The sequence below is a fragment of the Tripterygium wilfordii genome, chromosome 18 (genome assembly GCF_013401445.1).
Source record: "Tripterygium wilfordii isolate XIE 37 chromosome 18, ASM1340144v1, whole genome shotgun sequence".
NCBI classification, from domain to species: domain Eukaryota; kingdom Viridiplantae; phylum Streptophyta; class Magnoliopsida; order Celastrales; family Celastraceae; genus Tripterygium; species Tripterygium wilfordii.
This window is the reverse complement of record NC_052249.1, coordinates 12,374,347-12,400,255: the sequence shown is the minus strand read 5'-3', so window position 1 is coordinate 12,400,255 and position 25,909 is coordinate 12,374,347. Positions and strand designations below refer to the sequence as shown.

At 37.1% G+C, this 25,909-nt stretch overlaps 4 protein-coding genes and 1 long non-coding RNA gene across 17 annotated transcripts; 3 read left to right on the top strand and 2 right to left on the bottom strand.

Moving 5' to 3' along the window:
- Positions 1-516: 516 nt before the first annotated feature.
- On the bottom strand, positions 517-4,745 carry LOC119984343. Of its 5 annotated transcripts, none has more exons than XR_005464879.1 (6): positions 4,307-4,745; positions 3,769-3,863; positions 3,387-3,427; positions 2,690-3,232; positions 1,923-1,990; positions 517-780 (listed from the first exon to the last, which is right to left on the bottom strand). It is a non-coding gene; the product is annotated as an uncharacterized LOC119984343 (long non-coding RNA). The 5 variants fall into 5 exon arrangements; XR_005464878.1 differs by lacking the exon at positions 517-780 and adding an exon at positions 1,578-1,766; XR_005464877.1 differs by having other exon boundaries at positions 1,923-3,232.
- A 343-nt stretch (positions 4,746-5,088) lies between these two features.
- LOC119984100 (putative uncharacterized protein DDB_G0287975) lies at positions 5,089-7,448 on the top strand. The gene is made up of 3 exons (XM_038827886.1): positions 5,089-5,282; positions 5,374-5,576; positions 7,177-7,448. Exons 1-3 carry the CDS (start codon positions 5,133-5,135, stop codon positions 7,181-7,183), a joined length of 360 nt encoding a protein of 119 aa, XP_038683814.1. The 5' UTR covers positions 5,089-5,132; the 3' UTR covers positions 7,184-7,448.
- Positions 7,449-7,599: 151 nt separating this feature from the next.
- LOC119984098 (ADP-ribosylation factor-related protein 1-like) lies at positions 7,600-11,203 on the bottom strand. Of its 5 annotated transcripts, none has more exons than XM_038827878.1 (8): positions 11,051-11,203; positions 10,520-10,635; positions 9,550-9,779; positions 9,226-9,366; positions 8,803-8,911; positions 8,651-8,712; positions 8,283-8,386; positions 7,600-7,857 (listed from the first exon to the last, which is right to left on the bottom strand). In XM_038827878.1, the coding sequence occupies exons 3-8, from the start codon at positions 9,640-9,642 to the stop codon at positions 7,749-7,751; spliced, it is 618 nt and encodes a 205-aa protein (XP_038683806.1). In that variant the 5' UTR covers positions 9,643-9,779; positions 10,520-10,635; positions 11,051-11,203; the 3' UTR covers positions 7,600-7,748. The 5 variants fall into 5 exon arrangements, with proteins under 5 accessions (XP_038683806.1, XP_038683807.1, XP_038683808.1 ...); XM_038827879.1 differs by having other exon boundaries at positions 9,550-9,754; XM_038827880.1 differs by lacking the exon at positions 11,051-11,203 and adding an exon at positions 10,953-10,971.
- A 152-nt stretch (positions 11,204-11,355) lies between these two features.
- On the top strand, positions 11,356-15,400 carry LOC119984099 (protein phosphatase inhibitor 2-like). Of its 2 annotated transcripts, none has more exons than XM_038827884.1 (5): positions 11,356-11,479; positions 12,909-12,976; positions 14,371-14,492; positions 14,685-14,858; positions 14,946-15,400. In XM_038827884.1, the coding sequence occupies exons 2-5, from the start codon at positions 12,972-12,974 to the stop codon at positions 15,188-15,190; spliced, it is 546 nt and encodes a 181-aa protein (XP_038683812.1). In that variant the 5' UTR covers positions 11,356-11,479; positions 12,909-12,971; the 3' UTR covers positions 15,191-15,400. The 2 variants fall into 2 exon arrangements, with proteins under 2 accessions (XP_038683812.1, XP_038683813.1); XM_038827885.1 differs by lacking the exon at positions 11,356-11,479 and adding an exon at positions 11,509-11,582.
- Positions 15,401-16,099: 699 nt separating this feature from the next.
- On the top strand, positions 16,100-18,065 carry LOC119984096 (F-box protein At2g17036-like). 4 transcript variants are annotated; one of them, XM_038827877.1, is made up of 3 exons: positions 16,100-16,250; positions 16,357-16,551; positions 16,681-18,065. In XM_038827877.1, exon 3 carries the CDS (start codon positions 16,756-16,758, stop codon positions 17,932-17,934), a length of 1,179 nt encoding a protein of 392 aa, XP_038683805.1. In that variant the 5' UTR covers positions 16,100-16,250; positions 16,357-16,551; positions 16,681-16,755; the 3' UTR covers positions 17,935-18,065. The 4 variants fall into 4 exon arrangements, with proteins under 4 accessions (XP_038683805.1, XP_038683804.1, XP_038683802.1 ...); XM_038827876.1 differs by having other exon boundaries at positions 16,101-16,250; positions 16,704-18,065; XM_038827874.1 differs by having other exon boundaries at positions 16,101-16,250; positions 16,357-18,065.
- The last annotated feature ends 7,844 nt before the right edge of the window (positions 18,066-25,909 follow it).

The window sequence follows — 25,909 nt, the reverse complement described above, 5'->3', positions numbered from 1 at the left end:
AAACAAAAAAACATAAATAGCAGAAATTCATATGATCAATGTAATTTCCACATTTTCAAGCATAATTAATCCAACGAACCAGAACTCATTCAAGCAATATATGTGAACCACCAATCACCAACAAAAAAGGAAGAAATGTCCACGAGTTTCCATACTACCAGTAATTAAAGTACTAAACCAACAAACCAGAACTCATTCAGGCAAATATATAAAACGAGACGGCGACCACCAAGAAACAATGAAAAAAAGTCCACGAGTTTCATACGCTACCAGTAATAAACAAACCAACCAGAACTCATTCAGGCAAAATATGAATGAACAATCAGTCACCGACAAGAAACAGTGAAAAAAATCCACGTGTCCTTGAATTCCTATTTCCAAACGGATAAGATTAAGAAGAAGTGAGAGATTGAAGTATTGACTTATGGTGCATAATCCATTGCCCTTAAGGCATGGAATAATTGTACTGTATTATATTTTCAAGACTAATGAGCACAGGGGTACAAAACACAAGCATGCAAAACGGCAATGACTCTAATTATGATATAAAACAACACTTATGCATACCTCCAACATGAAAGGACAAAAAACACTTTTCATAGTACTAAATAGATTGTACACTGACGACAAGCTACAGGAAACAAATATCAGCAACTATTTTTACTATTAATTACCTCCACTTCATCCAGTGCTTAAAGCCTTGAACAAGAACCTCCTTGTCATCCAACGAGTTCTGGAACAGATGCATGCTCTTCTTTTTTCAATATTTTTTCTAAGGACCTAGAGATTGAAAATATAGGATAATAAAAAGGAGATGATCACAAATATACTGGACAAGGGAACAAAGTCCTCGTGGTTCAATCAAGTTACATGGATCAAACTTTGCAAATGAGATAAATCTGGGAGTTTTGGAATCTTTTAGATCTTGGAAACAGGTTTCCAAATCAAAAGGATGTTTTAACATTCTGAGTTGAGCTCACGAGAAATCTCCTTTGCAAGTGAGACCTGGATTACCACCCCATAAAATTTAGACATTTCCCACTGACCTTAACCATTTTCTACTTTCAGCACTTTCTGCCCTCATATTGTTCAACAAAAAGCTTAACTTGCTGACACCAGCTCGGGCAGAACTACCAGAAGAAAATATGCAACATTTTCTTTTAGGGCTCAAACTCGTTTTCCAAATCATTCCAGATATTTTCGATCACTCTATTAACTACTTTAGCTTATTAATATATATTTTTTGTATAACTTTAGCTTATTAGCTCTCTTTTTTTTGGTATAACTTTAGCTTATAGGCTCACTATAACTTCTGCATTACTTTGAAGCTGAGTGATTTCTCAAAGCGGCCTTCACACAATGAGGTACCAATTCAATTTCATCGACCTAGTACATAGCTACATTATGCAAATTCAACAGTGTTTCCCTGATTACTTCGGAAATATTTACTATAACCTATCCTAGAACTAACCTCTCCACTTATTAGAAATTTCAAAAAAGATATTACCCGACTTGATACTCAGCAAGCTTGATATAGATCCTGAAAGAAACCTATATGATTGTCTATGGCAACAGTATTCACAGGATTCCTAGGAACTTTTATTGCTTTCTTTAAATGAATACAAGTGAATGTTACAAGATTTAACAGTCTAGACTTACAAAATGAAATGATAAGCCTTATTTAACACTCAATATCAAAGTCAGTTATCGTCTCAAAAAGGCAACAAAGCGCTCCAGCTATCAATCAAGAAGGGCACCAGGAAGGCCTAACAATAAAATATCATACTCAGAACACTTTATGAATATGATAAACTATTAAACTGTAGTGGTTTCAAAACTGATTATGCTTGTGAATTAAATTGAATGTCTGGAACAACTGACACAGGAATCCAAAACGAGTAATCTAAAAGCTTGAATATTACCTTACAGAGATCCATAATAATCAATGTGTGATATATTGGTTGATTAAGGGGTGTGGAGGCAGAAGAAACTGTAATAACAAAATCAAAAGGGCAATTTTTCTTGAGAGATGACAAGGTAAAATCAGCATAATTAACATAATAAATCTAATTGCTCATGTCATGAACGAAAATTAGTATGTCCAAATAAACAGAAATCTTGAAAAGAAAATCAAACAGCTTCGCCGTTCTCCAGCTGCAAGTGTCCTCTAGGATTCCCAAATAAAGTGTGAGAAAAAACCATAAAGTTTAAATATTCCTAAAAAAAATTCACTATTTCTGAAATATGTCAAAGCAAGGTTAACAAATATTTACAAGGCGTGCGTGAATACACATATCACATTTCTTTTTGTCAAGCTCGATTGAATCTTTCATCTTCATTTTTACTCTTTTCCACAAATACCGTACTTCTATATGCTTGTCTAGGCAACAAACCATGATCATTTCCAATTTTACATTTATTGGATAACAATCTCATCATTACAACCAATATAAGACTATTACTTCACAAGCTTACCGATGAAAGAGATTCAATATGACATAACACAGTATTCATTACCAAAGCATCAATAACTATATAAGGCCTATGGTCTTAAGAGATTATTTATTCCAAAAGTACAGCTCTCTGAGCAAAGAACTTAAGCATCCGATTAAGGAGATCTAAAGCAAAGATTTCTTGTCATCATATGAAAGTCATTACAATAACCATGAATTTATGAGTTCAGCACAACCTGAGAGAATATCCGACTTCATCTTGACTGTTTATGTCGCCACGGTAGTGATCCCAAAAGTACCAAAACAATGCACAAGAAGAATGGCTGGACCTTATGACCAACAGACGAGTGCTGAAAAGGATAAGTTTTTAGTGGAAGGTCACAAATATCCAAAAAAAATTGGTCAAGTATTTCTCTTGAAAAAAAATGCATCCGTTTCTTTAAACAGTGACAAGGCAAGAACTTTGAATGAGACATACCCGATAGAAACAGTCCTTAAAGAATCTAACCACCAAACAAATGGATGCAGTTTACAGCCGAACCTGAATTCAATGGCCCATTCTATCTCCATATCTTATTGAATAGGCTCCACGATATATGCAGTATCTCCATATCAACTGCTGTAGTAACAGAGACTGCTCACTATCCAGAGAGAGATAGAAAACCAGCATTTCTGTCTTTCATAAACTTGATCGCTTCAAAACACACTCTCCTTCTAGATACACTGGAGCAAACAAAGCTCCATCCTGAGTTTTAGCAATGTGTAATCTATCATGCATCCTGCAAAGGAATAAATCTCAAATGAGATTCCTTATGGGACGACAAAATAATGATAGCATGTAGGCTATCCAAGGTCTCTTTCATCCTTCAAAAGGCGCTCTTTCAGAATCATTGTGCATAAAATACAACCAGGTTAAGTTCATCTGCAAGATACCATTGATCTCAGGGCAGCGTCATGCAGGTTCCAGCCAAATCCTTATTAAAAGAAAAAAAAATCCAGGGTAAACAACAAAGTGTTGATAAACAACGAGAAATAAAATGAATTTTATTTTTTTCCACTAAGGTATCACCAAAAGGACAAAGAAGCAGTAATATCTTTAGGCCTGTTCAAGATCAATGAGTATTGTAAAATAGTAACACGCTGTTGAAGGCACGGTTTGCGTAAGAAGTTTGAAATCGCAAACAGTAGGAATTGACAACACACAGCACAGTGTATAACTGTATATACAATGCCAAATTCAGTTCTACCTGCCCTTGAGCCTTATCATCAAAATCAGGAATTAATATGTAATCCAAAGCAGAAGAAACAAACACACCAGAAAGAATCAGGTGATGGAAGCTGCGGAGAGGAACCACGGCCTGCGTCGAGGCGGACACAAGGCACTACGGGGCCCGGATGGTCGGATTCTGCCTAGAAGGTGAAACAAAACAGTTGAAAACAAAGTAAAAAACTAAAAACAATTGAAGGACGAAGAAACCTAAAAACACGAAAGGGAAAAAGGTTAAGAATATACATAATACAAAGCAAAAGAAGCACACGCATCAGATAAGACGCGGAGAACAGTATAAGACAAAGCAGAAGCAGCATAAGTACGAGAAAGAATTCGGTGATCCAGGAGCCACGGCCTGATTCTCTCGGAGGGGGAACAAGGTCCGGATAATCGTCGGAGATCCTGCTTTTATTATGATAGATTGGGAAAGAGAGAAAGCGCGTGACAACGAGAGAGTGTAACGGAATTCAAATTCTAGGTTTTAGAAGAGAGAAGAGTTGGCTACAAAGAAAAACCTAAAAAACCTCAAAACACAGAAAAAAAAAACGAGGAATATAAAACAAAGCAGAGGAAGCATACGAACCAGAGAACCACGGGTCCACTGCCTGATGTTAGAAGGCGGCGATAAGGCCCGGATGATCGTGGAATAGGAGATACTGCTCGAACCAGAGAATCATCGAGCCATTATTTCGTGCATCGCCTCGCGTTGCCAGCGCGGATAGAACACAACTGCATCCTGTTTTCGGAGGAGGGAGATTGAGATGAGAAGATCGGAGGGAGAGAGCTCGTGACAGCGAGAGTCGGTCCATGAAAGCAGTTACCAAGTTCAAATTCTAGGTATTAACGAGAAATCATAGTTGGCACAGAATGTGTGAGTGAAGCTCAGAGTGTAGAGATTGTAGAGGAAAGAAGAAACAGAGAAACCCTAGAGGAGCGCAATGCAAACTTGCTAAGGTGGGATCGAGCCTCCAACTTGCGTGCTAACTGCCAAGGCGGAAATGCGGGATCGAGGCTCCAGTTGCCGAAAAAATCGGGATTTAAAAATGCAATTAAAGCCGCTGTAGTGGCCCAATTATAAATAGGCACGACGTGAGCTCCACTGGCCCCCCTAATAGGCTTAACCGCTTAAGGTGTTAAACTCTTATTGGGCCTTTGATGAGCCCATGATACCATCGTAAAAAGAACCTTAGTATCCAACACATACAGAAATGTTGAATTCACAGATAATGGGCCGGGCCTACGTATATGTGATTTTACATGATGATTGATCCCGCTATGTGGGCCTTATAATAAACAGACAATGGCCCCCATTAAGTAGGTTTATTATCTTGATAATGGGCCTATTTAGGAGAATCACTCGGCTTTTGTTCTTTGATGAATTGATTGGCGGGAGAGAACACCGGAAGACAATGGAGATTCGAGTTAGATGCAGTTGCGGCGAAGAAAATTGCCGCGAATGGGCGATCGTCGAACTGCAAGGCGTCGTGGAAGTTCAGCCTTCTTTTCAAGGTCGCCTTCCAAATCTCGAAATCGGCCAGCTTTGCCGCCCTTCCTCTCAGGTTTCTCTCTCTCCATTCTCGTCTTGTTTTTTCGTTCGTTCAGGTGACATTGATCTTTATATGCTCTCTCTCTTTGTCGTTTCTTGTTTAGGAAATCTATACTTTCACTGTTGGGTATCATGAATTGACCGGATCGAAGGTTTCCTTGAAGAAGCCACTGTTGGTCCTGAAGAAGATTAAGCATGAAAATCTGGACCAGGGCAGTGACAATAGCTCCCCTAGAGTTGAATTGGAAGTTGTTGGAATCATTCGGCACCGAATTTTGTTCAAGACCAGACCAAAGGCCCTTATCCAGTAAGTTGCCTCTGATTTTCCCTATAGCTAACAAAGGCTGCTGGCCTTCTTTTTCCGGTTAACAATTGCTGTCTGACATAATATTTTTCTTTTTGTTAACAATTATTTTTCTTTTTGTTAACAATCAAAATAACAATGGCTAACCTTGATGACTTATGCCCTAACAATGGCGGCAGTTGATGCTTGTGTTGCTTGCTATATAACAGAATAATTTGGGCCTGGGGGAATGAACAAATGGTAACATCAACATAAAGAGCGAAACTACCTGGGTCTTTTTGACATGGAATGGTGGAGAATTTGTTGTTTGTGACTTGTGATTATGAAAATGTTTTCCTAATTGCATGCCGTATTGCCGTGCATCCAAATAATTGGGGCTTTTGTTTAGTTGGCATATTGAAACCTAAATTTATGACCTGAGCTTGGGCCATTGGCAGTTGCCTAACTATAACATGACTGAGATATCTCTATATAAGCTGGTATGTTGCATCTTAGGACATGTGAATTTATTCAATTGAGCTTGATCATAGCTTTTTTCTAATAAAACTGCGATAATTTCTGCCTATCTATTGCAGTGGCCCTCGTTACTGTTTACCACACCATCTTTTCTGATAGCTATCTTTGCTTTTGTGGCGCTTATCTGTATCTAGCTTGTCCTATCTTATGGTGTCCTAGTTTCAGTGTGGATATATGTTTTCTCCTGACATTTACTTCCAATGGCTATGGACAATAGGCTGGAACTTGATATAAAAGTTAAAACATTTATTGCCATGCTGCTTTTCAAAGATGAAACAGAAACTGGAATATATGATACAAGTCATTGATTTCTATGAAAACCCTTTTTCTGTAGTATTTCATTGATTACTCGCATCCTATTAGGGACAAGTGACAGTACCTCCCCTTTTACTGGTAAGGTTTTGTATTTTCAATTTAATGAATAGTACAACACAGTTGAGTTTTTGAACACAGTGCCTTGCAGATGAAGCTTAGCCCTAAAATGGGCATTTACCTATATGAAGTGTATTGGCTTTGAATGGCAGAAATGTGTTTATTGACCATTTTATAAGTGGCCTTGTATTTTCCCGAGTCTATGGCTAATGAAGTTGGCTCAACTGAGGTTGCACTTTGCACTTCATGATCTGGGTTAATTGGTTAGGCTTAGCTCATTACTTGGATAAACTGGTAAAGGCATGGGACCATGCTTTGTTCTTTTGTATGAGCCTTTTCTAGGATATGCCACACCCCATCAAAACCCTTCTCTTAAAGAAAGGTTTGTTTTTTGAAATTATTTTCCAACAAAGCTATCTGGATTACACAATCACTTACACTTCCTGAATTCCCCAAAACAAAGAACAAGAAATCTCTTATGACAGTTGTGAATTTTTTCTGAAACAGATCAATTTTTCTTATTTTCCAGTTGATTTTGTTTGCATATTTTGCCGTTGGTTTCTTTTGCGTCCATTACTGGGCTATTGCATCCCTATTGTCAGCTGGAATAAGTTCTGTAAATCTGCTGTGAGTTATATTACAAGGTACATTTTAGTTGCATTGGTAGATTAGTGCATTCCCTCACCTTTTCTCCTGTTTGTTGTTTTGTCTCTAGGTGTTGACCAGTAGCAAATGAAAGAACCAGTGTTGCAGGTTCTGCCATTCCAAGCAATTATCAATATGTAATTTTTGACAGAGTTGGAGTTCCAACAAGTGAATTCAATGTATGACTCATCTGAAACATATCAAGTTGCCAATCAGGCGCTTCAATGTTGTTAGTCCTCCTTGGCTGTGAGTGGGAGTCGGTCATAATTGGAATCAGGATTTGGATATTGAATTTATAGAAGTTATGCAGGTTAAAAGGCATTGTTTTTGGCTTTTTACTCTTCCCTTTGGAATCATAGTGTTGCAATAACTATACTGCTTTAATGGCGATTATTTCATTTTTCCAAGTATAATTGCATAAACGATCCTACTTATGGCCCCTTCTGCCTCACAACTGACCTCCATACAGTACAGGAGGGGGAAAAAATCATAGTGGGCGGCAGATAATGTAATAAATTGATTAGATGTTGAATAATGGATAGATGTAAACTTCAGTGTATTTACAACACTATGAAAGTAGGCAAAAAAATTGCAACTTGGAATAGTTTCTACTAGGCAGACTGGCAGAAGAAATATATTCTACTACGTAGATGAGGAGCCATTCATGCCTGCTCGAACTCTCAACATTTCCGTTCTCTTGCTTCTCTCCATTATCTCCACCAGCCATTCAACACTCTCCTTAATTCCCATCCTGCGATCAAATATTCAAATGTTCACACTCTTAATTTTTTATCTTTTGAAAACTCAAGTAATTGCCTGTAAGTGGTGGAGTTGTAGGAATGTAACTCAGAGGCTAACATGTAACTCAAGTAAAATGTTCTTTTTTTTTTTTGAAAACTCTTGTTTGTTTTAACCCCACGTAATCTCTCCACATATTACGTGGGGTTAAAGTCTGTGTACATCATGTATGTCTCCAACTCCGCCCATTGGGCAAGCCTTAAACACGGGAGTTTACATTTATTTTTTTGAACATATACTTGAGTAATTTCACCCCAAAGAAGAAAATCAAGCAGACAAGGGGGAATCTATTAAAAAAACTATTGCTCGAACTACAGAAAAAAGGAAAACCGAGAGTGATTCTAAGAATGAAATGGATGTACATAACTATATACTTACCCATCATATGCCGAGACAGCTTCAAACATGTAAACCCTTTCGTCCAACTTCTTGAGATCCAGATACCGAGCAAGTTCTTCCGCCGATACAGAATCAGAAAGATCCTGCAATGAAAAACATTACATCCACTGATACAGTCACTGAAAACTCGAGTGGAAAGAAATTCAATAAGTTATTGAGAGAGAGTAAAAGACCACCAATTAGATCCCTAAAGAGCTAAATATTTATAATTATTTCCCTTTGCTCTCTCATTCCCGAGCATTTGCTGAAAACCTCAACATGCTATGACATGTTTATTAGACTTCATGGAGATGTAATCCAAATTTTGACTTTCCTAAAAACCTGAGGAAGGGAAGAGTTAGTCTAACCTGCTTGTTTGCCAATATCAAAAGAGGGGCTCCTTGCAAATCTTCATGCCGAAGCGCTTTTTCTGATGCACAAATTAAAACCACCATTCTAATTCATTAATTAAAACCACAGCCAGATATACTCTGCTAGATTATTAAACAATTTTACATACCAAGGGCAGATTTTGCATCTTCAAAACGTGAGGGGCATGCAGCATCTATCACATAAATCACAGCATGCGCCTCCTCATAGTATTTCTCCCAAATTGACCGCAGACCAGGCTGACAGAACAAATTTATATGAGTGAACTTCCAGCTTGCATCACATAATTTCATATTGAGCATAAAATATTTTAACATTGCGCATCACATAATCTGCTACCTAGAGCTGGTAAACTTAAATCTTACAAAAACCTCATATTTCATGCAGCTGGCATTGAATTAACAGTTCCTAGCCTAAGCTAGAAGGAGCTATTGTGAAATCTAACACACACTTCAAGACTCGTGTGGCCACACAATGATAACACTTATCTATCTTATGTAACCTCTACCTTTCTAACTTACATAAAGGTTTTCAATATATGAATTTCACAAACCTGACCTCCCAGGTCCCAGAAAACAAGTTTGTTATTAGACGCTTCAACACGACCAATATTGAGTCCCACAGTTGGAACAATTCGATCAGGGGGAAGGCCTTCAGAATTTAAGTATGTAGACTTCAATTTCTCCAACAGAGTCTGTAAATCCACATACAATGAAATGTTAACAAGTTTTCAGAAGATGGCCTTGAAAGCAAATAGAGCCTATAAAACTTATAGATCTTTGACGGAATTTAGAGGAGGAGAATTCCAATAGAACATGCCAAACATTAAAAAAAAAAAGAAAGAAAGAAAAGAGGTGGGGTTATCAAGAAGTATTACTGTTTTCCCAGCCTTGTCAATTCCAAGAATGAGTACATGAAACTCTGTCTTGCTAAAGAGATGCTTCCAAAGTCCATAAAGCAACGAGAACATCTCTGTCGTATTTTATAGAATGGTACTCTTAGTTTATTCAAACCTTCAGATGTGAGGAAAAAATTACTTCATGATGTATTGCTTAATCTCTCTAAGCAGATCAGTCACAATCCTGCAGATGAGAAGAAACAATGAACCTGCATGTAGATTTATAGGAGCTTAAAAGAAAGGGAAAAAAAAACATGAAGTATGAAATATACACAAAGGTCAGGATTTTAAACAAAATGATCGATCTCTGTTTCTGAATTCATAATTTACTTGCAATACAGATGATTTGTTTACGAATTCCTATGCACTCCCAATAAAACACTATCATTAGGACTAAAGTCACTAAACACATAGTTTGATCAACCTGGAAAGCGCCTCATGCAATCAACCAACAATGATTAATAAGTAGCATATTTAAAATTATTAGTAGATATAGTAAAACACAAATTTTAAATATGAATTAAGACTCTCATTAAAAACCTGAGAATTCATCTCAACAGGTTTCATTCCATAAATTACTGAAAGATAACAAGAGATTGTACAGTGACCTGGATGGGGGTTGGTTAATTAGGAAATTTACACTGCAAAGGCTCGTAAAATGTATACCTCATAGACATAAAGAAAGTATCTATAGAGCAATAAATACAGCATAATGACACTATGCTACTTGGGGAGAATACAATAACAGCAATATCTGGCTGAATTCAGTCAATGTTGTATGAGTAGCTCATAAAAATTTCTCCAACAAACTAAATTTTTTACTCACTAGTAATTAATTTCTCCAGCATGCTCAATAAATCGATTTACGAGTAGCTCATGGCCTTAGCTATGTGACTATCATCTAGTCATCTCTTCATGTATGGCATCTCTAGTTTGGCAAATTCCTTACCTCATGCTTCTGAGTCTTTTAGCTAACAATTCCCGATGTCCTCACAATGCCCACACTTGCTAAGAAATTAAGCAAAATTATCCACCTCAGTCCTGCAACAAATCCTTCTCGAGAACCTGAGAGACAAAAAAAAAACATTCTTTCTTATTCCCTCATCAACTATGAGAATTGAAACGATTCAAATGGAAGTTCAGCATGAACCCAAATGCAATTAACATATCACTGAGACACTGACACCCACAATCATATTCCGAGAAAAGAGAATGAACAGATCTATGGAGAACAATACAAACAAGAGAAACCACGGAACTTGACATCTCGTCCCAAAACTACGAAATTAAAATTGACCCGCATTTCAGATGACAAATTAGAACTAAAAATTAAGTGAAAGTCAAAACAAAGACCCAGATCAATAACATAAAAGCAGCTCTACATGATCATAAAAATGATGGATCAATAGCAAGGATTGTGAGAAGGCTACGATTCGATAAAATCTAAAACAATATAATATATGAATGCAAAGATGCGTACTCCGGTGAAATATCGAAGAGCTGTCCTTGGTGGGTACTGCCTTATTGAGTCCCCACGCGGGAGCTTTAACTGGCGTTTAGGACTTGCACCCCCGAGCTCTCTTCTGTTTCCGTATTGCCCCTTCGTGCTGTGTACAATGAACGGCCCAGATCACGTGAACACGTCACTTGATTCATCTGCCGACATGGCACTATAACAGAAGAGCGGGCCTGAAATAGCCGGGCCTTATAACACAAGAGTGGGCCTGAAATAACCGAACCGCAACCGCTGCGGCTCGATTGTCGTTGTACTACTGTTGACATCATTGAGGGGTACGTTTGGAAAACAAAAGATTGTAGAAGGAGTCGCGCGTTGCAAGGTGCAACGCGTTTTAGAGCATGAGAATGTCGAGAATTCCATAGTAAGAGAACGAGGAGGACGAATTGACAGGTGCTTGTCTCTCGCTTCTTCTAGTTTTTGTTATGAAAGGCTTTCTTTTTTCGCTGTCTACGATCTGTTTGATTCCTGAGGAACTTCGGACGATGAAAGTAAGGTAGGTCGATTGTAAAAATGGCGTTGGTGAGTTAAATATTCGTCGAAGGTAAATTCTTTGAGTTTCTGGCGATTTCTAGGCAGTCAAGACGTAGTTTTAAGGTTTTCTTGTCTTCCTTTCTGAGTTGTTTTTCAATTGCATCTAGTATTAGCCTTTTGATTCATTCTGTAGCTGTTTGTGAAAATTAGGGCTTTGACAAGTCGTTGTAATTTGTAAAACGGTTTTATTGCGTCTTTTTCAATTTATATGTTCCATGAACAACAAATTTTATGTCTCTTTTTTGTCCCATCAAAAAGTTTATGGCAAAGTAGAAGTTTGTTTCTTGAAAGGTATTGATTGCATTGGGGGGCTTAGTTATTTGAGTTGAAGCATTGTAACTTGATTCTGATGTGCTCTTTTAAGCGTTTGTGCATTTTATGTTGTAGTTGGCCTATTTTTACTAACCGTTTTTGTATGACCCTGTGATAATTAGATTTATGGTTTGAATTTTGGATGAAAATAAATCAAGGTGTTGGTTATGTGGTGCATGTGATGAAAATCTTAAGCAACCTCAATACCACATGAAAATCGAAGATAACTTCTACTCGCTCTCCCTTTTTCCAATCTTTTTTAAAAATTATGTAAAATCCCAGTCTGCCTGATTTCTTCAATCTAGTTCTGTAAAGGCTTTGGGGTGCGGTGCGGTGTTTAGAACTAACTCTGCTTGGAAGTCTTTTAAGCTGTGGCAAATTCACTGTTGACTTTTTGACCTCCCAAATTTATGAGATTCCAAAAAATGTATCTTTTTTTGTACAGCATGCCCTAGTTTGGATCTATTTTTGGGCTTCAGGCATTCCAAATGCAAGTTAATCTTAGAGTTGAAAGTGCCCAGGTATTGAGGTGGGCTGTTGAACATCTGAGAGGCTCCATCCTGTAAAATTATATTTGATCAAATCAATAGCCTGAAAAATCTCTTTCCACTTTTTTTCATTGCTGTGTATATTTTGGGAAATGTGCTTTATTACAGTAAGATGTGTACGAATAATAAACTTTGGGGTTTAGAGTGGCTACAGTACCAGTGCTTAGAAAAGATAGGCTGATATTTCCTGAAACAATTTTCTATAAATGGTAGATAAAATCTGTGCTATTCTTGACCATTTTCGATACAATATAAATTTTCCCACGTGCAAATTTGTTCTTGTTGCTTTATGCTCAACTTTACTAGTAGTTGAGGCTGGCCTAACAAGGACATGTATGATATCTATTGTTACTGCTTGTTGTGGTGTGATGAAATAGATAATGCTTGACACTAATAACTTAACAAGTTTTGTTTTTATAATGTTACAGTGAGATCAGTGAACAATTGCTTGGTGCGGTACCTTTGTGTGGGGCGACAACCAGTTCTAAACAATGGAGTACTATTTCCTTTCTTTCTGATTTTATTTTGCACCCTCTTTTATGATTATTGTATCAAGTATATTTCCAATGCAATACATTGTAGATAAAATCGTGTAATAAGGAACAACTTGGTGCTGTATGCTTTGCGTTGCTTTCCTGGAACTCTTTTTAGTTGATTCCTTTGTGGTACTAGTGATTCTTGGGAATTTGGTACAGCATTATAGTTTTGTACTAATTCGAGCCGTGAAGACTTCATAACTGTTGACCTTGTTGGGGTACCATTGGTTAAATCTATTTGAGAAACTTTCAGTGGAATATTTTTCCTATTAATTTCCCATAGTATGATATCATAGTATGGAATGAGGAGCTGTATATAATATGATTCAAAATAGTAGCTACAATATGATTCAAAATAGTAGCTTGTTGAATATTCATTATTCTTGGGTTTTATTTCATGGGAACAATCCATATTTTCTTCAATTACGTTATTTTGGGACAGTTTTTGGATCTTTTTAGAACCAGGTGCTACTAGGTAGTACACCAATCTGTTTGTTGATCAATGCCTATCTTTTCTCTCCCTTCTCAAAATAAATACAAAGAAGGTAATAAATTGGGTTGCTGGGCTATTGACTAATTGGGAAATAGTTTTGTGAACCAAGATCAGTTGATAAATATAGTCATGTAGAATAGATAGATCTAAGAGACAATGTATCCTAAATTGATGATTCCGAGGGGGATGGCTATGAGAAGTAGTTCATGAGATGTAGGTTTTCCTTTCACTACTGACCTTGTAGAAGTCGGAATTGTCCGTTTCTGGTATTGTACAAGGACATGCTGAGGGAAATTGTATGCAGTGAATTGCTAAAGAAGTAAGATCATTGAGATGGAGAACTTATGGCATTCCTCATTTTAGGACTTTGTAGCACAAAGTGTGTTACTGTCATGTGTGACTAATTTGTCTTAAAATTCAGTTAGGTTTTTCCTTCCCCCTCTTTTCATCTTGCATAAAAATATGTAGGGCATTTTTATTGACATGCACTTAATACCTAATGATGCCAAAGTCATTTTCTGTCTCATGTCTAGCCGCTTTCACATTTATTGATTCAATGTCTCTGCGCTGAATGCGCAGAACCATACAATTGCAGTGCCCTGTGCCCTGTGCCCTGTGCCCATCATAAATATCACATGGTCTTATCATAATGCTTTGCTTTAACCTTGTGCAGTTACAGGAACAAGTGCTGTGTGCTTGAAATGTTCCTTTTTGCATATCATCTTTCAGTGTTGTATTTACTCTACTAGTGCAGTTACATATTGGCATTTGCTGTGAAGCATGTCGATTTTTTTAATTGCTGTAAAGGGGGAAAAAGTATGCTTAAATAGTGAAGTTTCAAGTAATTTCATCATTTTGTAGGGGTAGCAGGGGACGAGTAAGATGGGATGAGACAAATCTAGGGGAAATTGAAGCAAATAAGCCCGTAAGACAGAAAATCACTGAACCAAAGACTCCATATCACCGCATGGTCGATGATGATGGTATGTTGATCTTTGCATTTGTTATGTGTTCTGTAGATTCTAGGTTCATTGTACTACTGTGCAGGTATGCATACATTGCACTGTAGTTATTATCTTAAAAATAGGCCTAACAAAGGTGCATAAATAGGCGATAGTACTATGTGGAGTACAAGCTTCGTGTTCCTGACATGTCACATGTGTTGATAATTGTAGGTTCTCTGTCCCCTATCCGTGGAAGTTTTGACGAGTGTGCAGGTGGTTCGATGCATGCTGAAGACTTGAGGACTGTTTTGAATGATGTGGCATCCTCAAATAGAAACTCCATTAGGATTCCTAGTGGCTGGACTTCATCTGAAGATGAAGCTGATCCTATGGAGCAAGATGGAGGTACATGAAGTTAATCTTTTTGTTTGAATCATGTTCTATTACATATAGCTATTGGATTCATTATGTTGATTGTTCTGATGTTATCAGATTCCAAATCAGATAGAAGTGCAAAGTTCAGGAAGCACAGGCGAGCACACTACGATGAGTTTTTGAAAGTCAAAGAACTGCGACGTAAGGGTTCCTTTCTCGAGGATGAAGACGTTGATGGCGAAGATAAATATGAGAAATGTGATTCTTCTTCCTTAAGCGCTGGAGTGGGAGGTATTGACATCGAAGAAGGTAAGTTAACTTCGCCTCAACAGTCTGCTTCACATCCAGCTGATGGTTCTTAGAATCCACCAAGGGATTGAAATTGTGTCTCTCTTTCTCAAACTCTCCGTTCTAGCATATAAAACAATTATCTGATTACCGTTTGGTCTTCTGCAAATGGCAGTATTTGTACGTATACACTCCCTCCCTTATCTAACTTTGTTCCGATCAATTGGCTAATATTTTCTTTGAGAAGATTTAAAGGAAATAAACAAAACTGGATAAGAAATGCACACACGATATTCACCCCAATACTCCCAAACTGGATGTGATACTGTTGTAAACTACTCTTTATAAATTATTGTTTGGTACTGCTCTCATCACTTATCACGTCATGTTGGTCGTTCTGATTGACATTAACAAAAAATAATAATTGATAGAGATAATAAATTGTGATTACATTAAGATTGAGTTTCACAGTCAAATCACATGTGAATACGAGAATATAATTTTGTATAAATATGTAACTGTAACATTACATTAACTAATCACATGTGTTGTTTGACTCCATTTTTAGCTTAATAATCGTAGATCTTTAACTCATAAATTAATGTGGTTATCCACCATAATGCTATTAATGATGATATTATTTCATACTTAAATGAGAAGAGAAGTATCGGAGGTTGTATAAAATTTTATAAGTAAATTTGCTTATCTTTATAAATAGTGATAAAGTAAATTTACTGTGTTTATAAAATGACTACCTTTGTTAAGAAAACAACTCTCTCTAACTCAACTCTTCTCTTCTGTTCAAATACATTCAATCAATAGCAAAACTAAAAATTCAAGAAAAGAAAAATAAAGATTAAAATTACAAGCAGTTATGATGGACAGTATTTAGGATATGATGCCATCTCTGAGCCCAGACCGGAGGAGAGGGGTTTAGCGAGAACATGATCTTCTTTCTGCCTATCTAACTTAAGGCTTTCTCCCCTGCCCCTGATCTCGAGACAAAGGAGAAGACATCAAATAATATTCACACAACCAACAATTTGGCGAGGAGAAGATAAAAAATGCAGACTTTGATGAGCTTCGGCAGAAGAAGCAAGTTTTTTAACTTCACGGGAGAGAAGCGAAAAGAAGGTGAGATATTTCAAATATAATCAAGGGTATTAATGTATTTCGCTTTTAATTGCTTTACATAAATATGACTGCATCCAATGGTCAGTATTATTTTTCAATATCCAAGGGTCATCTGAGGGGCGGGACGCCGAACGTTCCTCATGCCACGCAGTGTATCTGAAACTCCGAAGCCCTAGTCCACTTCGAAGCCGTATGTAATTCTCTTCAGTCTCAACTGCCGTCCGATTGGCTGTCTAGATCTCCAAATTATACTTGGATTCGGACGAAACTCCCTCATTGCGTCAACCTCAGCTTTTGAAAGGTACTTTCTCATCTTAAAACTTCCACAAATTTTCTCCGTTGTTCCTTCCAGCTTTTCCCTTTCATCTTCATCTTCTAATTATAATGGGATTTGGATCTACCATTCTTCCTCCTGTTCGGGGCTTATAAGAGTAAAGTCCTTTTTTTGTTCAGCAATTGAAAACCATTATTTCAAGTCTCTAGCAATTAAATCAACAAATTGACGATGGAGTTTCAAGAATCAGATTGGGCTTGGGTTCCTGAAATTGTCCTCGAGGGAATTCTAGATTGTATTGTGTCTTTCTACGACTACGCCAGGTTTGGTGCAGTTTGCAAGCACTGGTATTGTGTTGCAAAGTACAGGAGACGGCAATTTATGGAATTATGGAGCAGACAGCTTCCGTTGTTGATGATCCCTGCCGCGGACGGCCGTAGAGACCAGCGACGTCTACACAACGTTGTAACGGGGAAAACATATGACTTTCTACTCTCACTGCGTTACGACAGGAGATGTGTTGGTTATTCACATGGTTGGTTGGCTACTAATTGTAAGAATACAATTATAACTCTCAGAAATCCTTTCTTGAATCAAGCCATACTTTTACCTTCACTTAAATCTCCCTTCCAGATGAGTACTTGCCCAACAAATTGGTATGATTATGATGTCAATAAAGTGGTCTTATCTCATAACCCTTATTTGTATCCTGATCGTTACGCAGTCATGTCAATGTCCTACGTTAATATATCCCTTGCTGTATTGAAACCAGGAAGTGATTCTTGGACTCACTTTGATAAAAGCCAGAATGATACGGATGATATTATTTACCATAAAGGTGTGTTCCTTGCGGTAGACCGAAAAGGTGAACTCGTAGAAATCAAATGTCTGAACTCTAGTAGTCCTAAGATGGAAACAATCGTGTCTCGGGAAAATTGTGAGAAGATTATCCATACCATAGTATATCTTGTGGAATCATCGGATGGGTCTCTGTTATTAATTCGCAAATATATGGATTTTTATGACGATGTGACTCCACATTTTAAGGTTTCTAGACTTGTGCGTTCCGAAAATAAAGTTAAGAAGCCATATTGGGACGAGATTAAAAGTCTGGGGGACGAGGCAGTGTTTGTGGGTGACAGCGACACATTGTGTATTCGGGCGTCTAACTTCCCTGGCTGCAGGCCAAATTGTATATACTTCGATTATCATTCTGGGCATTATCTCAAGCCGAGAAAGCTTTGTGATATGGGCATTTTCAACTTAGAAGATGGAAGCATCACAGGACATTATACCAGTGATGATGAATCCCTAAACAATTGGCCTCACGCAGCTTGGATTGTACCGACTCTTGGAGATGAAGCTACAGTCAATCCCAAAAGTAGATGCGCACCGCACCTCCAATTCTGATATTTGGTGTCCACCTTGGTGATGAATAAATCTTTCTTTGCTAGCACTACCTTCTATTTAAGTTTCATGCTTATTTATTTTAATTATTAGTCATTTTTGTCCCTTTTAATCCATTATTATTTTTACTGCTTCGATGACAATTGTGTCAGCAATCAATGCCTATAGTAAAAACTAAAATGTGTTGAAATCATGTGATTAAGCCAGTTGAGATATCTAGCTCCATTTAACCATGTAGATACTGATAGTGAGAGAATCTCAAAAGTTTACATGGTGGTCAGGTGGTATAATGGAACTATCGTAATACGAATTTATCTGTTGAGATAACTCAAAACACCATTTCTTTCAGCTTTGATCATGATCAACTCATGATTTACATAGTTTGATAATGGAGGGCCTTTGCAAGCTGATTACTCCACATGTGGTAATTGCTTCCAATCAGAGTCAAAGAAATCTGATTTGAAGAGAAAAATCTGAATGGAATGGGTTTGAAAGTAAGGGGTTTCGGAAGAGATTTTGATTTAAAGTCATCATCGGTTGTGAGCAGTACGATTGAGAGAATTGAAAGTTTTCAAACTGATTTGCAGAACAAAAAATTTGAGAATTTAAAGTTTTCAAGCTGGTTGGTTAGTTTAATTACTGTTAGGGTATGAAAGATCCAATCTCAACCTCTCTTGTTCAAACTTTGTTTGGTTAAAGAGGAATGTATATTAGTCAGGGCATTAGATGCTGGAAAATGTGGAAGTTACATTGATCATATGGATTTTACTGATATTTACGTGTTTTTTTGTTTGTCAATATTTTGCGATTTTCTTCTTCTTTTGGGTGGTTTTTAATTACTGGAAATGTTTGTGCCCAGTTCACCTGCACAATCAATAGGCTTAACGCAAGCTGTTTGGGCTTATGGCCCACTGCTCTCTTTGCTTTTTGAGAGGAGCTTTTCTCACACCCCAGTTTTTACTAAAATCTCCCCAATTTAATAACTACTCAAATTTTTTAACATTTTCCTAATAGGACTCAGAGTACACAAAATATTAGACATTTTAAAAATACATCCCAGGCTCAAAACAGTAAACAAAAACAGGAGAATTGATCGCATTCCAATTCCATTCTTGGGTATTGCTCCACTTGTCCAATCTTGGCCATTTCTTCTGCTATTTCGGAATTCACCGCTAAAACCATCCACCACCCCCTTCGCTTTCTGTTCTTCTCTTTCTTTTGAATCCTCTCTTCATCCTATGCTGCCCACCATTCTAATTTTTTCCTACTCTTCTGGTTTTCGATTTTAGAACTGCTAGCTGAAGCAATCCACTCACTCTTAGGTCTCTCCTTCTTGATTTCACTTCCAATCCACTCCATAACATAGTCCTTCACTCGACCCGATTCGGATTCTGCTCTATTGTCTTGTTTCCACCACCAATCTCTCCTCAAACCACCTTTCTTTCCACCACTAATCAAATCTTTACCACTGTCAACACTGGCCTTATCAAAACAAGCATCCGACACAATCCCTTTATCGACCCCCAATTATGAAGACAATGCCAGGCCAGTATTCGGTGATGCCTCGGAGTCCAACAGGGCACACCCAAGCGAAGAAACCCTAAGCCCTAAACAACTCACCACAACCCATTGTTTGAACAATACCAAAGAAACTAAACAGAAAACTCACCATTGTAGCGGGGGCATCTCCCTCCGTCCCATGATCGACGGCGTCGTAGATATCGTTCTCCGTCGTCGCACGAACTTCAACTTTGACAGAGACGCTCCCCTGTTTTGACCTTCTAAAGCTTCAAAGAAAGTGGGGTGTTTTAAGTCTCAACCTCAAAATATCTCTTTCAACATAAATTGGGGTGTTTTTAATAAAAATCAAGGTGTAATTAAAGTTTTTCCTTTTTGAGACCATTTTAATTGGGCTTGACTGTTGACCCAAATTAATTGATCCATTTAAAAGTAACTTGAGTACAACTCATTTGGGCTTGCTGCATTCTCTTTTCCAATAATTTACATTTTCATTTTGGTTGAAATTAGGTACAAAAGATTTGGATCCAGCCCCAATTTTAAACCCATTAACATTTTTCAGAGGCCATTAAACTTAATTTGAAATACGGCCTATTAAATTAAATCTGGCTTAAAGATTTGAGAAGCAATTAAATAAGGCTTGAAGATGTTCAACTAATGGTTGTCGTTGATTGGGCTTTTGGCCCATTGATTCCGTATTAGTTAGGCTTTTTTTGGCCCAAATTAATCGGTCGAAATAAAGGTTCTTTTAATGGTTGAAATCAATGTTATTAAACTTAATGTTGAAAAATAAAAATAAATACCAATATATGATCATCCAAATAAAAGGTTTTAAACAAGAGTAATTAAAATTTACATCACATAGAATAAAACATTACATTTAATGATCCAAAATGCTAAATAGCTAAGCCAATACATATGTCTAAATTCAGCAGTTAAAGAAAATATAATTAACAAACAAAACAAGTAAACAACAATCAACTTTGTCATCACATGTCAAATGCCAATTTCAATTTTCTAACCCCGTGGGTTCCAATCATTTGCTCGTCATTTTTTTTTCAGCTCTAATCGCAACTCCAGTCAAGTTAACCATCTAGACAGTCTATGAAGGTGTCCGGATAGATGTTCATCTGTCTAAAGTTTTTTCAGCTCCAAGATTTCCAACTCAGCCGAATTAATTATTATTCTTGTAAAATCAATTAAAAACACCCATAAAGGTAAAACCAACTAAAATAAGCATAAGTATACTAACTAAGTCTTATAAACATCATAATTAAAGGATATTGAGACCCTAATTTAGAGGTCCGTTCACAGGCTCCTGAAAAAAAAATTAGGACTATTTACAATAATACAATTTTTCTTGAAATGATATATCGATCTTGGTTCGAGTTATTTTAACAAATAAATGAATAGCAATCCCAATGACAGAAACCAACTAGGCATATAGAAATATTCATCTATTGTGTTTCTTAAAAATTAAAATCAAAATTAAATATGTATAAATGATAAATGGGTATTATTATATATGAGTTTTTTTTCTTTGCTAACACAACGAGAGGAAGCAGCCATAATACTAGTATGGCTTAATTCCAATTTTATAAACCAGTATCGTCTCATACAGACTATAAAGTGTACTTGTTAAGGTCAATTGTGTTATTTCGTGGCCTGCATTCCTCCACTTTAAGGGCAATTACAAGAAATTTACACTAATACGAGATAGAATATGTACGTGCCAACTGTTCAGTCTCGCGTCTCCTCCTCTGTATATCTGAAAGACTAAAACAAAAAATTTGTCTTTTGATTAAGTGCAGCCCAGCGTTAATTCCGCCCCTACCCGCACCATATATACTCAACCAACACCCATCTCTTCAAATCTATTAAACTTTCTCTTTCCGCCAACCCAAAACGGAGGAGGTAAAAGGACGTTGTAATTTGTGCCCCCGAGATTTGAAAACAAAGAGAGGTGTTCACCAACATCAGCGGGACGCTTATCATGAGGCACATTTCAAGTGTACTCGTGGTTGCAAGCACCTCTACAAGTCCAAGGTCGACTTGGCTATGCACTCATGCACAAAAAAAAGATCGGTCGGGAGAGGAAGGAGAGGGTGTCGAGGCTGAAGTTGCGTCAAAAGCTGTTGTTTAGGCTTAGTTTATTTTATTTCAAATTAAGGATTATGAGCAAAACATCTGAGAATATATATTTATCGAGCGGCATTACTATTGGAGAGAATAAGTAATATGGAGCGGGTTTATCATTTCCAATAATATTATTTTTCTATGAATTTCTTTGCTTCGGTGATTGATCTAGCGTGCATTTTGATCTTCTAATTACTCTCAAGAATGTCATGATATGAGTTAGCATGTTCTAATTTTTATCATGAAACTAGGTACCAACCCGCGCTATGTGCATTCAGTTGGTATCAGTAGTATTATATAGCTTACTATTACATTATGTTGCTATTATATGTTGCACAAATTATTATTTTAGACATGATTTTAAAATCATACGTCAAGCACACGTTAAAACAATGGCTTAACAGGTTGTTAGTTTTGGACTTTTTGATCTTCTTGCATCGAAAACTCTTTCAATTAATACCCTTCTTGCATTGAAAACTCTCAATTAATACACATCTCCATCACGCAGACCCCCTTTCTCCATCTCGCAGACCAATCATAAAATCCTTTTTGGATTGGGGGACTTGACTTCTTTTTTTTTTAGTTATCTAGATTGGGGACTTCCGATACACTAGGTATCGGACAATTGTCCTGTAAAAGACGTTACAACGGTCCAATTTTTTTTTCCCCAAATTTGATATCATTTTTCTCGCTCATAAGTTTTTACTCATTTATCTCTCAAAATCGTTTCCTCTTTCTCCATCATCTTCTACCCGTCAATTTTCACCTTTATTTACAAAGGGTTTCTCTTCTCTCACATTCTCTCATGCAGAGAATACCTAATTTCTTAATCTTCGTCTTATCAAGCTCCACACCAAAATGCCCATCATCCCAACATTCCATTGAAAGACTACAAATCTGAAATCTCACCAAAAGGAAAGAAACTGCCCAGATCCCAAATGACAAGCAACTATATGTCACCGAATCTTAACCTTCAAAGAGGTCCCTGGCGATAACAAATCAAGAGGAAAAAAATTCAAAACTTGCGGGTACCCAAATGGCCAAATGTCCAAGAGAACGGATCAAAGGTGAGAAACAAATCTTCCCGAAGAAGCAAATCCCAGATGCAAATCAGCCATAAATGTTAAGAATCTGAGCCTGAGGGACCTAGATGCAAAAGAAATGTAACAGTAAAAGAGAGGGCCACACTGAATCATACCAAAATCAAAACTCTGAATTGAAGAAAAGCCCGGCAATTAATCAATAACCAAATACAAAAGCCTAAGTTGTCGCAACAGGAAAAAAAGATATATATAGCAAAACCAAATCAAGAATATAAAATCAAAGTTTGGATCCAAGAGGTACGGGGGAAGACAAGCCAGCCTATAGACCAAGCGGAGTGGATGCTCTCTCTGTTGCAGAGAATATGAGAGAATAGGTTTGCCCAGAGAATGTAAGTGAAGAGGTTTGAGGTAGGTGAACCGTTGGATTAGATTATTAAAATCCAACGGTTAAAATTCGTACCTGACTTTAGTCTGGCACACTTAGACTTTAGTACCGGACACATACCCCAATCAGTCTACTCTGACTCTGATGTGGGCTTGTTTGTAGTCTTGTGGACGGACAGTTGACACATCTTATGGGCTCAACTGGGCTTTCTGTTTAGCATCATCAGGCCTTTTCTTATCGTAATAACAAGGCTTACCTTTCATTGCAGCCCAATAAGCCTTTTTTTCTTATTCTTTTCTTTTTGACAGAAAGCCAATAAGGCATTGGCATTTACACTTTGGTCAATCTAACTATTAATATTTTTTTTAGGGGACAACCCGCAAGAACAAACAAACCTAACTATTCAGCACTCCCCACTACACGCCTAGGCCAAAAGACCCCAGTAACATATTCTCTTAACATCTCTATAATATCCATAGGAGATTGATGAAGGATCAAAAAAACTCCACGATCATGTTAAAGTGCCTTATTTGCTAACAGATTTGCACACCTGTTTCCCTCCCAAAACTCATGACAAATATTGACCTCTCAATCTTTCTTCAAAAGATCAAAGCACTTATAAATGAAACTAGAAATATGAATATTTGGCAAGAAAAAATTTTCAAAACCCATTTTGCCATACCAAAGTAAGACCCTCATCAGCACTATAAATCCCGATATTAATAGAGAACCCAATCAACCATCTCCCTCTAAAGTCTCGCACAGGTCCCCCCTCCTACAGCTAAGCTAGTCATTTCTTTTAGAGTAACCATCCGTATTAAGTTTGACCATCCTAAACTACTAATATTGAAGAAATTCATAAATGAAAACCAATAATATTAAAGAAGCATAGTACTTTTTTTAATTCTCATATATCCAAGGAAGGGGAAGGCACACTTATTTGGATCCATAAAAAACCCATTAAATCAAATGCACAAAATGAAAGTGGAAACGACTGGCAATGCTTCTGCAGGCTGCAACACACAGTACCAAAAATTCCCATTTTTGGTTTGCTTACTGTCACGAGACAGCTCATCCTCTGTTCTCTTGAGTAGGGCTTTGAATTTTGTTATGAATAAAGGAGACCGAAAAGACAAAAAATCCTCAACAACTCTCCACGGACTTTGCATGCAAGAACGGATGATAATATGGGTGTCACTGTCAACCATTGTGGGTCCTTCTTGGTTGGTTATTTGATGTATTCATTCTCGAACTGAAAATTCAAATTTTTATTAGTGAAAACTATCGATCGATTGATTTTAGTTTTTCATATTGTTTTTTGAATTTGTATTTATCGGAATCGTCACTGCAAATTTTATTATTTAGTATTCATGCACATCCGTAGCGCGCACCTAGTTTTAGTTTTTATATGAAGCTGAGATATTTCCAAGCAGGACACGTAATTGAAACTGAGAGGATATCATGTAGGGCTGTGAAAATTAACCGAAAAAACAGAACTGTCCGACCGAACCGACCGATTGGGCGGTTCATATAATACATGTAAGTGAAAACCGAATTGATCGGTTATGCTAGGTTAAAAAAACCGAAAATTTGGTCGGTTTTTTATTTATCAAGACAACCCGACCAAACCGACCGAACCGACCGAAATTATATATTTATAAATATTAAATATATAATATAGTTAAGTAAGTTAAAGTTTTACAAATGTACAAATTTACAAGTTTACTCATAAAATTATAATCTTTTATTCTTAATAATTTCTTATTACTAATGACTTAAATATATTATAATGATAATTGTAATTTGGACCATTGAATTTTGAATCAATGGCCCAAGTGTGGTCCTTAAACCTTAAATTCGTTTTTTACTTTAGTCTTTCAATCTTTCTTTACTTCTTTGAATTATGGATATTGGATGTGTAACATATGCCTTATGGGCAAGGACCAAATGGCTATTTAATTTTTCACATATTTAGTTAGTATACTAAGTTAGTGTATCAAGCCCAAATATTTGACCAATAACCAAAAAACTGAAAAACCGACCATAATAACCGAAAACCGTTGGACGGTTTTCATGTCAAGTTAAGCGTGACCGTTGGTTATCGGTTTTCTATATCTAAAAAAACCAAAATTTCGGCCCGGGTGTCCCAATGTAAAATAACCGACCAAACCGACCGATTCACACCACTAATATCATGACTATGAATGAATCATATATTGGGCCCACATTTGAACCTTTTCATGTTTGGATCCAGAGATTCTTCAAGCCCGTGTTATAACTTACAATACAATAATGGACTGGGAGTACGGCCCGTGTTATTGGGCCGAGTCAGTTAATAAAGAAGTGCAAAAACTGGCACTGGGCATCGCAACTCGCAAGGGTCACCGACCCACACCTCACATTTGTTTAAAACCTTACTTAGCCCACGTTAAAATACTTGCCTAACGGGTCGTTGGTTCTGAGTTTCTACGTTAGTTTACTTTTGAGCAGTTAAGTCCAATCCAAAATTTTTTTATCTAACATAGGACTTTCTACTCTCACTGCGTTACAACAGGAATACAATCATAACTCTTAGAAATACTTTCTTGAACCAGGCCATACCTTTACCTTCACGTAGACTTCCTTAGATTTCTGATATGTGGTGCCAACCTTGGTGATGAATAACTGTCTTCCTTCGCTAGCACTGCCTTTTAGTTGAGTTTCATGCTTATTTTATTTTTGATGTTGCATAATTAGTGCTCCTTGTTGGGTTTAGTTTGGTTGGAGAAACACACACTCCATGTATTAAACCGATCTTAATTATTAGTTATGTTTTTCCTTTTTTAATCAAGCATTGTTTTTACTGGTTCCATACCATTTGTGTATCACCTGCGGGGCTGCTGAAATAGTGTGATTA